At 37.3% G+C, this 15,870-nt stretch overlaps 1 protein-coding gene across 7 annotated transcripts in view; it reads left to right on the plus strand.

Annotated features, from left to right (window-relative positions):
* dock10 (dedicator of cytokinesis 10) overlaps nucleotides 1-15,870 on the plus strand; it is a 106,161-nt gene that overhangs the window by 86,549 nt on the left and 3,742 nt on the right. For 6 of the 7 annotated variants that reach the window (XM_057351952.1, XM_057351953.1, XM_057351950.1 and 3 more), the window contains 14 exons: nucleotides 751-860; nucleotides 1,305-1,420; nucleotides 2,610-2,747; nucleotides 4,259-4,441; nucleotides 5,263-5,373; nucleotides 6,058-6,273; nucleotides 7,690-7,747; nucleotides 8,018-8,116; nucleotides 9,881-9,987; nucleotides 10,074-10,196; nucleotides 10,275-10,388; nucleotides 12,854-13,000; nucleotides 13,386-13,596; nucleotides 13,907-14,097. In XM_057351952.1, coding sequence (XP_057207935.1) covers nucleotides 751-860; nucleotides 1,305-1,420; nucleotides 2,610-2,747; nucleotides 4,259-4,441; nucleotides 5,263-5,373; nucleotides 6,058-6,273; nucleotides 7,690-7,747; nucleotides 8,018-8,116; nucleotides 9,881-9,987; nucleotides 10,074-10,196; nucleotides 10,275-10,388; nucleotides 12,854-13,000; nucleotides 13,386-13,596; nucleotides 13,907-14,097 — 1,924 coding nt within the window. The remainder of the gene's footprint in view (nucleotides 1-750; nucleotides 861-1,304; nucleotides 1,421-2,609; nucleotides 2,748-4,258; nucleotides 4,442-5,262; nucleotides 5,374-6,057; nucleotides 6,274-7,689; nucleotides 7,748-8,017; nucleotides 8,117-9,880; nucleotides 9,988-10,073; nucleotides 10,197-10,274; nucleotides 10,389-12,853; nucleotides 13,001-13,385; nucleotides 13,597-13,906; nucleotides 14,098-15,870) is intronic. The other variant, XM_057351955.1, reaches the window with a different exon arrangement.

The raw sequence follows: 15,870 nt of genomic DNA on the forward strand, positions 1-15,870 counted from the left end.
ATGTCCTATGGTGTGACAGCCAAATTTAGAAAACAAACTGTTAATATTACACAGTTTTATAATATTCATATTTGAAGAGTTTGTTTCCAAAATGATTTTTTTTCAAACATCTTCAAAAAAATGAAATAAATTTTCAAAAATCATGTTTTTTATTATTTTATCATGTTTTTATTGTGTTAGTTAGCTGTGTTTTTTTTAGTTATTATGGCTTAAATCAAAACAAACCAAGTGCAAGTTTGTTTGCTATTAATTGGAATGCACAATAAAAAAAAGTGAGTTATCTCATTTTGGAAACAAACTCTTCATGTATATATATAATATAAACTAGAATAGAATAAGAGAGATTTAGGTTCATTTTTTTTCCTAAATTTTTGCCATCACACCATAGGACAAATTTGCATATTAGTCTGTCAACTACTCAAATGCTAACGTGCAATATATGCATTTTAAACTAAGTCTGGTTATAACCCTCTAACACACATGAACATACATTACATGCACAAAACATTTGTCTTTCCTTGTCTTTTCATAGTCCTTATGTAGATGTGCCTCTGTTACATCCATCGTGTGGGATTCATGTATGTCGTATTGTGCCAGCCCCCCATTCACCTCTGATATCATATATCTGTCTACAAAGAAAATAAACAGCTTTTTTTGTAGAAACTTGCTAAATTAACATAAACGTACACAGATGTTTAAAGTTAACAGAATACGGGGGCACTAAATAATCTGATCCTGTACTGTCCCCAGGATGACGTCCACTCAGGATGGGCACAGGCATGCCCGCTCTCAGACCATGCCCATCATCAGGGCTAAGAACGCCCTCACCAACCCTAAACTGCTGCATTTGATGGAAGCAGGTACGGACTTTTTCAATTCGACAGTATGAAAAAATAACTCAGACATTTCACCTCTAATTAAAAATAAATACCATTTTAATTTAAGAAGTGAATAAAGAAAAAGAAACTTGTTTGTGAAATATGATCATTAAGATTTATATTCATTCTGTTATTCTTTGAAACCTGAAAATTGTCATTACCATAATGGTAACAAAATCAAATTATTTTTTTCAACATAAATCATAAACAGTATGACAAATAAAAATCAGATTTAATCTAAACACTTTTTAAATGTTTAATTTATATATATTTTTTCTTGCATCACAGTAAAGAGTGAGGTGTTTGCATTAGAAGAAATGGTAGAAATGTACATTACTGAAGTTTTACATTATTGTCACATTGCAAAAACAGATCTTAATCGTCTTGAGTGCTAAAACAGGTGTTGTGTGTGTGTGTCCGTGTTAGATGGAAATCTTCCTGAGGGAGATAACGTCAGCCCTACAGACATTGAGGCTAACCTCTCTACTGAAGTAGCCCTAACAATTCTGGATGTACTAGGCCTGTTCGTTCAACATCACAAGGTCAGACTGGGAGTCCCATTATGATTAGAGATGATAGTTTCCCAAAAACAAACCCCTAGTGTCGTCTCGACACAACGCCTCATTCACTCCACAGAGCTTTACCTAAGGATTCGGAGGAAATGCCCATTTGTTCCTAGCCCTTATAGTCCCAGAGCTATGATACAAAACACCTTGATAAAAATTGTTATATTGCAGTGCCACCTGGTGTTGGACAGATATGTGTAGCCTAAGGGTCGATTCACATTTCGTGTCTAAAACCGTGCGGAAAACGCAAGCCGCACTGCTTTCTCTCATCAAATGACCCGCGGTCATTTGGGGAGCGACGCGGCACTCAAAAAAGTTGAACTATTTCCATCTCGATGCTGCGCCGACGCGCCTAGAAAAATGTGCGCATTTTTCTAGGCACGTCGCTCCCTGTTTGCGAGTGTGAATCGGGCCTAAGTGGATGCACATGGTTGCAACCAACCTGGCAAGTCTCTCCAATTTAAGATCTCTGACCCCCAAACAAATTTAAGGCTTTAATGTGGGTTTGAATTGGTGACTCCAAATTTGTTATGGTTAATGTTGACACGCGAGTATCGTGGCATGATATATTGTGATACAAAATACTTATGTGTTTAAATTTAATAATTGTATGTAAAATAACTCAAAAATACAAACAGAATCTCTTCTAAATATTAAAGACAACTGAGCAATAAACACGATCAAGTCTTTCATTTTATTGTAAAGCACACAAAATAGCACTTTTTCACACAAATGGCTCTCCTAATGCTGAAAGATCCTTTATACACGCTTAAGTGGGTTGAACATGATAAAATTAAGTTGAATTCACTCAATAATTTGTTCATTTAGAATTCCGAGATCATTTTAACTTCAATTTTGATTAAAAAAAAAAAAAACAAGAACACAATTGTATTAAGTAAAGTTTACTCCATTGATTTCATGAAATCTACTACGACACAGAATCAATTTAAACGAAAATATGGTGAATGTTTGCCCAGAACTTTGTGAGACGTAGCAGGTCTGTGGTTATTTATGTATTCTGATTGTAAAAGTAGTAGTCAGTAGTGGTTTGATGAACATGGTGGATGTGCTGTTATGACAGCACAGATATTATGAAACAATTTAAAGTATTTTTTGCCTATTTCATCTTCAAGATGACTGACTTTTGCTTTTTGCCTTCTAACAGAAACAGCTGCAGCATGATGAAGGACAAAACGCTTTGATGAAAAAAGTATTTGATACGTACCTGCAATTCCTCCAGATCAACCAGTCCACCACCACCCTCAGACACGTCTTCACTGCTCTGCGCCTGCTTATTCAGAAGGTTTAATACACTTTATCCTTTTGGAGGGCCTTTTTCTGTTCCCCCTTTTTTGCACCCCTGTGTACAAGCCATTGGGTTTGGGTGATGAGCGTTTGGCTCAAAGCCTGCAAGTCATACCAAAGGTGTTTATCGGGGTTCAGGTCTAGGCTTAACGGAGACCAGTCAAGTTCTTTCACTCCAGACCTTGCGTTGTGCACAAGTGCGTTGCCATGTAGTCATGCTGAGTGACACAAAAAAGTGGAAATTTGTGAAGACGAATCGATAGAATCTACATTTCGTGACTATGTTGTGAGACTGTATAGACGGTTTCATCTTAACAACATAAACAAGCGTTACTGCGCATGCACACTTTTGTGACCCCAGCTGAACTTCCGGTACACATTCACAAACAATGGAGTGCCTATAGATTATTTCTGATAACAATCAAAATAAACGGAAAAGAACCGTTACTTGGCTAAACTTGTTTCTCCAATATTTTTCATTTAGACTGCGATACCAAGCTCAACCACTAGATGTCAATGTACTATACGGTTTCTTTAAATGCGACCGAACTACAGGACCCATTCAACAAATCGTTTATTTAATACAATTATTATACAGTAAAATAATAATACAAATTAATATTAACATTAATTCAATGAAATATAACTACTGTAGTTATATTATTAGACACTAGTCAAACACAAACCGTAAGTTAACTGGGGGTCAGGCACGCATGTCCGATGAACGGTCTATTTGTCATGAACGGTGGGTGGTGAGAGACACGGAGACAGAGGACCCAGGTGCAGACAGCGGGTAAGGGGTTAACACAAACTTTAATAAATAAAAAGCAACAAAACAAAGACCCACGTGGGGGTAAAGTAACAAACATGGAAACAGGAACAAGACTAACTAAACTAACAGGACTAGACTAAAACACATCACAACTACAAAATAAACTAAACTAACTCAAAGACAGGAACTCACCACATTACACAAACACGACACAGTACAATGAACCAGCACGAGACAGAAGACACAAGGGCATTATAAAGGGGATAAATCAAGAGGGGACAGGTGCAGGACATGAATTAATTAACAAACAATAACGAGACGAAAGGGCGGGAACAGAGACGCCACACTGGAGAGAGGGAGTATATGGAATGCCAAAACTGACTCTCTCCACATAAAACAAGAGGTTCTATCATGGTTCTGCCATTAGGTCAAGAGAAGCAAGACAAGGGGGGCAGAACCATGACACTATTGGAATAGAAAAGGGCCCTGCATAAACTGTTGCTATAAAATTAGAAGCAAACTATTTTCTAGAATATCATTATATGCTATGGCATTAAGATTTGTGCTCACGGAAAGAGTCAAACCAGTTCATTAGAAAGGGGCATCCCTCTACTTTGGTTCAATACTTATGTCCTTTTTTCAGCTCCCCCTCTGTTGGGATTTTTAGAAAAATATTTTTTTACAGACCCCATGTCTCGAAGTCTCATTAAGTTTACATCACTTGATTTTTCCTTTAGTTCCCGTCAGCATTTTTCCAGGGTACAGCTGATCTGTGTGGCAGTCTGTGTTATGAGATTTTGAAGTGCTGTAACCATCGGTCCAGCTCCACACAGACGGAGTCAGCTGCGTTACTCTACTTCCTCATGAGAAGAAACTTAGAATTTACAAAGGGCAAGTCCATCGTCCGCTCGCATCTTCAGGTCAGTATTTTATTTTTGTCTTAGCTTATATATGCATACATCCTGCTGTATGCCTTGTGTTAGCCAAATTGATGGAAATATAGAATACATATTAGTAGTCTGTAGTAAATTAACTTTTGTTTCTTTATTTGATTTGTGGTTCACAATGTCAATAGGCTAAATTAGATATACCATTATGCGTATCGTTGCTGTCCTTCCGAAACACTGCACTATATTAGATGAATAAATACTATGTTGTATAAGCACTTTTTAATATTTTTATCGGTTAGATATTTGCAAATAAATTGCAAATTAATGATAATTATTTATGGCAAAAAAATAAAAATCAGGAAATACAGAGATACAAGGTTTCAGAAGACTTTATAATTAATTATTTATTTAAGTTATATAATCTTTAAAAATTTTGTGTTTTTGAATATAAAGAATGGAATGCGTTTTAAGGCCGTCCACCAGAACACCGGCATTTTCAAAACCGCAGTTTGTCCGCACGCAAACGCAGAACTCAGTCACTGAAACCGAACTTTTTTGAAAACTCCTGCCAGGGTGAAGATTTTTAGAAGATTTGTTGTGCCGCTATGTCCTTTGTTTGACGTCAGATTCCAGGCTTCTGATTGGCCAACACAGCTTTACAATTAGGCTTATATTGCCACCTGTTGGTTTGGCATGCTTTTGACAGCGCTTTATAGCGTGTTTTTGCGTGTTTTTTTTAAACGAAGAAGGAAAAACTCTGTTTACAAAAATACCAGTGTACGTGTGGACTAGGCCTAAGTAACAAATAAATAGGGCTTGTTTTCAAGATTCATTTATTTCTTTTCATGCAGGTGATTAAAGCAGTTAGTCAGCTAATCGCTGATGTTGGCATTGGTGGGTCACGCTTTCAGCAGTCTCTAGCCATCATCAACAACTTTGCCAATGGGGATGCTCCTCTTAAAGTAAGAGTTTACCAACACAAAGTGCAGCGTACATGCCACCATGAACCATCAGAAGTTACGCTATATAAATAGTCATCATTATCACTGAATGTGTTATAAAATTGTTGTCATAGTATATCCACCATGTTTGCTTTTTAAATCTCCCCCTGTAGGACATGTGCCATTTTACTAATAAATATAGATAGATTTGATGTCAGATAATATTAACAGAAATTAATCAATATAAATATTTTATTTTGTTGTAATGCTAATAATGCTTATGTTAGCTACCCTTGCAAAAAAGTAGAATACAATTTTAAGTTAATTTTATTAAGTATACTTACGTGAAGTTCAAGTATATTTTTAAGTACGGTATACCTTATGTAGTAAACTTTTGGTATACTGTTGGTATAACTAGTTTGCTAGTTTAATACTTTTAGCACGTTTCAAGTACACTTTGAAGTAGGCTATACTCCCAGTAAACTGGTAGTTAAGTAGTTTTTATACTGCAGTTTAGGTGTACTGATAGTTTACCATTTCATTATTTGTAGCACAGTTGTTGTCTATAGAAGTACACTTTAAAGTTTACTCTCAGTAAACTACTAGTTTCAGTAGACAAAATGTTTTGTGTCCATGTATGTTTTGTCCAGAAAATGTTGTCACATGCTGTAATGTATAAGATCTCTACATATGGCTTCATTCCAGAACACAGCATTCCCCGCTGAGGTAAAAGACCTGACCAAGAGAATCCGCACTGTGCTAATGGCCACATCTCAAATGAAGGAACATGAAAAGGACCCAGAAATGTTGGTGGACCTGCAGTACAGCCTTGCCAACTCCTACGCCAGCACACCTGAACTCAGACGAACCTGGCTAGAGAGCATGGCCAAAATTCACGTTAGAAATGGAGACTTGTCTGAGGTCAAAATGAGATCATTTGTAAAAAAGATGATCTAACATTATTCAATATTTGGTGAACTTTGGTCAATTGTTTGTTTAGATCAGTGGTTCTCAACTGGTGGGTCACAACCTAAAAAAGAGAAAAAGGAATGCTGAATGCAAATTCAAAAAGGCTACTAAAAACCCATAGCTGTGTTTGCAGGATAACAAAATGAATAGGCTTATCGCCTTTTCAAAGAGGAAACGATATACTATATCTCGGTTTACTGTCATTAAAATCCATGCAAATTATTATTATACATTATCAAAATGTCTGCAGACTCCTGCATTTGGTAGAGGGTTTTATTTATTTTCATAAGCTTTGCGACGCCAAAGTTGAAACATTTGTTCCATTTTGATTTCTTTGCTTCTAGTTGTAAAAAGCAAGCACATCTTTGCTCTTTTTTTAAACACCTAGACAGATGCTTCACTTCTTGGCATCCAAACGAGATGATGGGGACAGATATCACCATAAGGAAAAAGTCACTACTAAATTCATTTCAGCACAACACAGTGTTATGCAGGTTTTGCAAAAAAACTGTTATTGAAGTTTAGGGCAGATACAACCTTAACTCTTAACCTATATTATTCTAATGTTTTTTAGTGTTTAGATAGGAAATTTAATAGCCAATGGCTATATATTTTCTTAGACCTTAACATGAGTCTGATTCTGTATCAGATTTAATGAAATAGGACCCAGACTCAAGCAACCATAGGCCTACTACATGCTTTTAAACTGGTTGCAATGATGTTTAGTAAAATCTTTCTGACATTATAAATGGACCTCAGAAAAATAATATAGACACATCGACAGTTTCAGTATAAACTCTGTATCCTGAAGCAAAGCCAGTTGAGAATGGTGTAGGTAAAAACCAAAAGCATGCCAAATTCAAACTCTCACACCATGTCTACACCGGACACGATGCGATTGGAGGTGACAAAAGACAATAGAACCCATTATATTTTTAAATTTTGTCCACACTGGATGCATCCAGTATAAAAACAGCCGTTGAATTTTGAAATGTAACTGGCAGCAGACTGACAGTTGTAGGTCAGTTGAAGGGGAGGAGTTAATGGATGCTCCGCCCAAGCCGTCTAACATACATCATTTAAGATGGATAGTCACTACAGGACAGAAGTGCATTTTCAGATTTTAACTGAAGATTATGAGGGCACACGATTTTTACAAAGAGAATGAACCACATTGATAAACTACTTACAATAAACGCTGCAATATTTCAGTGTTTTATTTCACTGAAACTTTATTGAGAGTAATTTAGCTCCATATAATTCTAGAGTGTGTTTCCCGTTTGAAATACTATAAAATAGTTATTATTAAATATATATCTATAAATGTGCATATTGATTTAAAATGATCCTTTCTTTTGTATATTTTAGGCAGCAATGTGCTACATCCACATCTCAGCCCTTATAGCAGAGTCTCTGAAGAGAAGAGGTGAGCTACCCCCTTGTGACGATAAATTTTACAGCAAGGCCGGCTAACGTCAACGCTTGTCAGTTTCTCTTTTCCGAAAAGATAGCATGAATAAGCTTCCCTGGCACGCTGTCTGTCCAGAACTGCTCTGGTTGTTCCAGTGGTTTGGTTCATCGTGGAACCTTGCATGTGCATGCTGGCAAGAAATTACGTTAAGTGCATGGCTGGTGTGCTTTCTTGTAAGTTTAAAGGCAAACCTGTGTTGAACTTGATGCCACTTTGCAACCGCAGGTTACTGGAAGCCTGAGAAGGGTCGGATGTCCAGCGTGAGCAAAGAGGAAGCCTGTGTCATTAACGGTAGCCCCTTACTAACTCCCCAGGACGGAGAAAGTGAGTTCCCCTCTGCCTTCCCTCAGATGCTGTATTCTTTGCCCAGCATTCTACATTTTCCTCACATTTCTGAGCCATTTTGGCAACTACTTTTAACTAGTCCCAAGTGAATTGCAACGCACGCATGTGTAGTTCATCACATTAACGACACTATAGGCCTACAGTCAAAGCAAAAATTATTCAGACACCTTCAACGTTTCTCACATTATCACAGTTTATACGCTATAGTTTAGAAAATGGTCATAAAATATTACTGACAAGAACTTTGAGTTAAATTGTGTCAGAAAAAATTAATCTCTATAATGTCAGATAACTTTGATAGCTATTCAACTGAATCCATTACATACCTTTCTGTCAGTTGTGAAATTTAAGTACACAATTAGATAATACCAATTTAGGGCAACCAATTACTATAAGCTATGCACACTCGGCGCAAAGTGTTTTTGCTAGTTTCAGCCCGACGCAGTTCTCATTTTCCCATCCTGGAGAAGCGTCCAGTCTTTGCTCTTGCAAATTCCGGCGTATAAATAGCGAAGCCGCCATGGCTCGAGCGCAACTGGCTCTTAAAGGGAATGAGAGATGAGACTCTGATTGGTTTACTGCACGTTACCAATCAGACGTAACGCCCATTACTCCTTAAGAGAATTGGGACAACCCGTTTAGACCATGCGCCCGGGCGCGCCGACCGTTTTCCCATCGTTAAACTAGCAAAAGTGGATTCGGACATGCCCTGAGTGCACCTGCGCCGTGCGCTTTAGACCATGGGCTTAGATCGTTAAAGTAGGACCCTTAAAGTCCCCGTGAACCGGAAGTTGCGATTATTTTTACTTCTGTATTTTGACGCGTTTCCGAGTGAAATGGAATTTCTAATAGAAAAAGAGGGGGCGTGGCTGTTGTATTTCTCTGCGATTTGATTGGATGTATAGAACAGCCATTGCATTTTGAAATGGAACTGGCAGCAGACAGTTGAAGGGGAGGAGTTAACGGATGCTCCAACCAAGCCTTCTAACTGTCGTCATCTAAGATCATTACAGGAAGGAAGATTTACAGGATTTTCAGATTTCAACTAAAGATTATGAGGGCACACGAATTTTAAAAACAGAATGACCCACATTGATAAACTATTTACAATAAACGCTGAAATATGTCATGAAAAAGTAGGCATTGTAATTTTTTATTTCACTGGGAATTTAATTTAGTTCAGTCTGTGGTGTAAAAAGGTCGCATTAGCAATTAAAGGAAAAACACTTGAGCAAAACATGCTCAGGTCAAGGTGTCTGAATAATTTGGTCCCAAATTTTACTGGTAGTCCACTGTATGAAGAATTTTTGGGTACAGTTTACTTTATATTTATTACATAAAGGAACTACAGCGTCCTGCACCCACTAGTAAAAACATATCAAAAATGATATATGGTGTCTGAATAATTTTTGGTTTGACTGTATGTCCAGAGGTAAGTCCGAAAACGTCAAAAAGCAAATTTTTTACTCCTCACCTGATGTTTTCAAGACTACATATGACCCATTTCAAGGACATTTGCGTCTTTATGTAATGTAATTATGTATTATGCACAGTTTTTGTTACTGTCAGACTGATGATTTGGAATGAATTATAATGTGTTATTGATGGATAAAGTTGAACTGGTTGAAGTGATTGATGAAGGGGAAACAGACGTTTGGATTCATGTATGAGATTGAATTGACAGATACAATGCACAATGTTCTGCTTCTGACATATGTCCTGTGTTTGTATGTTAAACTACAGCTTTGTTCAGTATGGGCTGCGCAGCCTTTATGAGTATCTCTCCGAATGTTAAAGAAGAGGGCGCAATGAAGGAAGACGCTGGGACTCAGGACACTCCTTACACTGAGGTTTATCACCTAAATATATATTTCAAAATAATATAAGCATCAAAATCCTTCAGTCACAAAGACTGAATTTGCTCTCTGGTGTTCAGGACACACTGGTGGAGCAGTTGGAGATGTCTGTGGATTATCTGTGGAAGTCTGAGAGATACGAGCTCATTGCAGATATTAATAAACCCGTGATAGCCGTCTTTGAGAAGAGACGAGATTTCAAGGTGCTGAACTTGCTCTTTGGTGGATTTATGAGGGAGGGAAACATTTATTGAGCATCCCTGTGTTTGTGTGTTGTGTAGCGTTTATCAGAGCTGTACTACGACATTCATCGCTCGTACCTGAAGGTGACGGAGGTGGTGAACTCTGAGAAACGCTTGTTTGGTCGATACTACCGTGTGGCTTTTTATGGACAGGTAAGACATTTAAGCAGGCAAACTGACACACTGTATAATATAAAAAGTGTGCATTTGCAGTTCAAATATGAAAATGTTTGTTAATTTACTCACACTTCCAAGATGTAGGTGACACTGTTTCTGCAGAAGAACAGTAAATAAAATTATTAGCTGAAACCATGTGGTCATTGGTGAAAATGCAAGCACACAGGTTTCATGTCTTTGAAAAAAAACAGACACAAAACACAAAATCATGACATCACTGACATAACTTAAAGGGCTATTTCACAGACAAATCAAAATTTCCCCATGTTTACTCACCCTCAAGGCATCCTAATTGAATATGGTTTGTTCTTGAAGAATAAAGCAGTCGGAGTTATAATACCACGTATCTTTTTAGTTCCAAACGGTAGAATGGGAGTGAATGGGTGTCGACTTTTTGAAGCTCCAAAAAGTGCATCCATTGATCAAAGAACTGCTCGACATGGCTCTGTGGTCTTAACAAAGGTCTTTTGAAGTGAATAAATGCGTTTGTTTAAGAGAAATATCCATATTGACAGCCCTATTAACGTTGACTGCACGTGGCTGCACGTGAACCTGAGGCTTGTTTTTCCGGCAAATTACAGTGACGAAAGCTCCCGCGCAGAGATAATTGTAATCCTATTGGATTCAAAACGAAAAATGCTGCGTTCGTCACTGGAACTTATGACACGCCTGCATCATTTGCCTGAAAAACAAGCCTCTGGTTCACGTGCTCGGAAGCTAGACATCAACATCTATATCTAGTGTTCCTGTGTAGCTCAGTTGGTAGAGCATTGTGCTAACAACACAGGGAACACACACTGATAAAAAAAGACATGTATGGACTAAATGCACTGTAAGTCGCTTTGGATAAAAGCGTCTGCCAAATGTGTAAATGTAAATGTCAACGTTAATAGCGCTGTCAATATGGATATTTCTCTTGAACGAATGCATCGATTCGTTTCAGAAGACCTTTGTTACGACCACGGAGCCGTGTCGAGCAGTTCTTTGATCGATGGAGGCACTTTTTGGAGCTTCAAAAAGTCAACACCCATTCACTCCCATTCTACCGCTTGTAAGTAAAATGATACGTGTATTATATTATTATATATATTATAATGAATCACACGTATGCACTTTGAGAAATGATTGTAAAATTTGGACGGTTTCTACGCAACATTTTATAAATGAGGCCCAAGGATTTTTAAGAAAAGTCAAATCCAGAGGAAAATCTCCAGTTGTGGTTATTTGAATAAAATATCTGTTTGGTAATATTAATAACATCAGATTTAAATGTACAGTACTACTACTACTACAGTTTGTAGAGAAGCAATGGATAGGACTTGGCTTAATACTCTCAAAATATTGTTTTTACTTACAAATCATTTCGCTATAGAAATTGTTTGATACTTTAAAGTGTGTAGTAAATCTATAATTTGACTTGATGTAATTTAATTTAATTTAATAATTTAGGTCCTATCCAGTCCTTCTCTACAAACTGATGTCTGATGTTATTAATATTAGCAAACAGATATTTTATTCAAATAACCAAAACTGAAGATTTTCCTCTGGATTTGACTTTTCTTAAAAATCCTTGGGCCTCATTTGTAAAATGTTGCGTAGAAACCATCCTAAATTAGATTTTACGATCATTTCTCAAAGTGCGTACGTGTGATTCATAGATCGAACTTACGCACAGAAAACGCGTGTACGCCTTTCTATCAGATATGTTATCTATAAATCGCAAATGATTGTGAAATTGCACACAGCTGAACAGTTTCAGATCTCTGCCTTTTAATGATTACTAATTAATGTTAGTGATATACGACAGAGCAACTGTCAACGTCCAAATCCTGTTCGAGCGGCAAGAATGACTTAAATTTCCAAAAACCTGCAGCACTCGGACAAGCAAAAGGCGTTAAGCACTTTTCCACGTCAAAGACCGTTTTTATAAATATTAACGTTGCCGTGGATTTTTGCGTACGCACTCTTTATGATCAAATCTGTGCGTATGCACGTTTTATAAATGAGGCCCCTTGTCTTTAAACACCTCCTGTGCTTTTCTCTCCTGTATGTTACGTATATCAGGCAGTGGTAAGTTTTCTCGTCATTGGTTTGTTTTGTTTGGTTCTTTGTCTACCTTTCAGTGGTTTAACCCTCCTAATCTCCCCTCAAGCGCTAATACATGTGCCGTGTGTTCATATCATACTTGGTTTTATATATGTACCATAATTCTGCTGAACATGGTTGTTGTCCTCTGTAAAACCTGACGTCTAATCCTGAACACGTGTAGATGTATTCCAAAGCATTGTGAAGCAGGTGCTTTGTTGAACGCTGCTGTCGTTTTAACAGCAGAGTATTGCATTCACAGTTAACTTGATGACTTACCTCAGCCTGGGCTCAGATCTGTTTCGGTGTCTGGGATGGCTCAGATGTGTAGTTCATGTGCAGTTGTGTGTTGACAGAGCTTCTTTGAAGAAGAGGAGAACAGGGAGTTTATCTATAAGGAGCCGAAACTCACAGGACTGTCAGAGATTTCTCAAAGGCTCCTCAAACTCTATTCGGACAAGTTTGGAGCTGATAATGTCAAGATGATCCAAGATTCCAACAAGGTGTGTTCAGGTTTCTCTTGCTTTTTATGTTTCCTCTTCCCGTTACCTAAAAAGGGTTCTTTGCAGCCATTTTTGCTTCAAAAAAACCTTAAAAGAACCATTTCTTTCTTACTTTTTCATAGGCTTTGAAAGCTTTCTCTGCTAAAAAGAACCTTTTGTGCAACAAAAAGATGCTCTAGATAAAAAAACATCTATCTCCATTATTTTATCTAGACACCAATGAGATTAAAAAGGAAAGTTTTGCCTATGTCTCCAGAATCTTAAATATATTCTGTTTTAACAGCCGTGACTCGAGTGAAACACAACGGAAAGAGTGATCTCCAAGCAATCATGTGTTTTCTGGGTAAAAGTTTGGTTCATTAATTCCTGTTGTGGTTTTTCACAGGTTAATCCCAAAGACCTGGACCCAAGATTTGCCTACATCCAGGTGACCTACGTAGTGCCTTATTTTGACGCTAAAGAACAGCTGGAGAAGAAGACTGACTTTGAGCAGCATCACAACATCAATCGCTTTGTCTTCGAGACGCCCTTCACACTTTCTGGAAAGAAACATGGAGATGTGGAGGAACAGTGCAAAAGAAGAACCATCCTGACCAGTAAGACTTTCTTAATGCATGTATGATTCATCGATGCACGTTGTTTTTATTATATGGGTCTGTTCCTGAATGGCACACTAGACATTTTTCCTGATAATGTTTGTTATTTATTTGATATCGTAATGTTATGACCAATTACTGATACAATAGAATGTCTTGCTAACTGTTTTCTAATCTGCCTTTGTATTATCTTCTTTCAAATCTGCTACTTGTATTTTAATTAAATCTTGCAACTGATACCTGTTTATGTATTACAATATCTTAAAACCCCATATCTTTCTATGTCTGTCTCTCGCTCTCTCTTCTACAGCAAGGTCAAGTTTTCCCTTTCTAAAGAAACGCATAGAGGTAGTGGAACAGCAGAGTACGGAGATGAACCCTATTGAGGTGGCAATAGATGAGATGAGCCGTAAAGTATCTGAACTCAATCAGCTATGTAACATGGAGGAGGTGGACATGATCCGTCTCCAACTGAAACTGCAGGGCAGTGTCAGTGTAAAGGTGAATATACTCCTATTGACAGTGAAACCACTACAAACATTGGGTCTCATGCACTAAGCATGCGTACGCATAAATTTATGCGTGAAACCTGCGTACGAACGTTTTCATGAACAAATCATGATTCACTAAAACTTTCGTACTAAAATGTAGTCTAAATATAAGAAAAAAGATAGTGACTCTCTCTCTCTATCTCTCTCTCTCTTTGACAAAATGTATGTTTTATCTTGGGAAAATAGTTATATACTTTAAATAATATATACAGTATATATTTTTTAAAAAAAAAAATATATATATATATATACTCAAATATATACTGTATATATAAAATCATGTTTTTTATTATGTTATCATGTTTTTATTGTGTTAGTTAGCTGTATTTTTTGAGGCTTGAATCAAAAGAAACCAACTGCAGTTTGATTGATATTAAAGGCGGGGTGTCCGATTTCTCTTAGCCGTTGTTGATGTTCAAATCACCAAAACAGACACACCCCTACCCCCATCTTTCGCTTTCGTCAGCGCTCGGCTCGACTAATGTCCATCCTGTGCACTGTACACCTTACTGCTGATTGGCTACAAGGTTGTTTTGGTACTCGGCTCGACTCAGTTGTCTAAAGCGTAATTCGGAAATCGGTTACCCCGCTTTTAATTGGATATATATATATATAATTAAAAAAATGATTTCATCATATACAGTGAAAGAGTAAGAAAAGCTGCGTTAGACTATAGCTCGAGCTGCAATATTTCTCTGAATAACAGCACTTTTACAGCCGGCTAACGAGAACTCTGTAAACTGAGTGTCTGTATAAAAGGTGTTTTATTGTGTATGAACTGATTTTGAGGACTTTTGGAGCTTACTTGTGAGAGCGCATCCATAGACAGCATCACATGGGGTTGCCTGGAGTTTCTTTGACTTAAGTGAAGACAGGTGGTAAAGGAAAGGTTAGGCGGAAAGCCCTTATATGGAGATGGGCTGGGTGTGTTTTAAGCAAATGACTAAACTCGTGCATTTAGAATACTCCAAATTCACTAACATTAGGACGAGGTTAAGAACAAATTCATGTGCATACGCATGTGTTAGGCTGAAAGTTTTCGTGCGAAGTTCAAATGTGAGTATAAATACGAAAAATCTACGCAATTATTAGTGAATGAGACCCATTTCTCGTACAGGATTATGGAATGTGCACTAGGGATCTAACGATTCACTCAGCTCATGATGCGAGTCACGATTCTGATCTCACGATGCGATTTATTCACGATTTACTCACGATTTATTTTGAAAAAATGAGTTGAAACAAATTAGAAATGAACAACTTCCCTTGCATTATTTCTTAAATGCTTCACGTTTCTTTGTATAAAATAATGTTTTATTTCAACTAACAAAACTAAACTGCAATTTTATAACAAATTAATAATAGAAAAAGTCTCTTTAATATAAACAAACTAATACTGTCTGTGCTTTTCTTGGATTTTTTTGCAAGAAATATCAGCATCCACGTTTAGGTTTGCAGCAAAAATAGCGGCCCCTGCTGTTCAAAAAATGTATTGCGATTCAGTTCAAGCCTCAACCGATTTGAATCGTCGCTAATTATAACCGATTTTCAACCGGCTCACGGTGAATCGTTACATCCCTAATGTGCACGTGTATACAGACGTAACTGCACTATGTTAATGTCAGAGTAAGGTCATGTACTGTATCTGAACCACACACGAATCCAAAAACAAAGCCAGGCAAAAGTTTAATTCCTAAGAAGAGTCATCTAAAGTTGATAAGTC

This window comes from Triplophysa rosa, linkage group LG14, assembly GCF_024868665.1.
Source record: "Triplophysa rosa linkage group LG14, Trosa_1v2, whole genome shotgun sequence".
Taxonomy (NCBI): Eukaryota; Metazoa; Chordata; class Actinopteri; order Cypriniformes; family Nemacheilidae; genus Triplophysa; species Triplophysa rosa.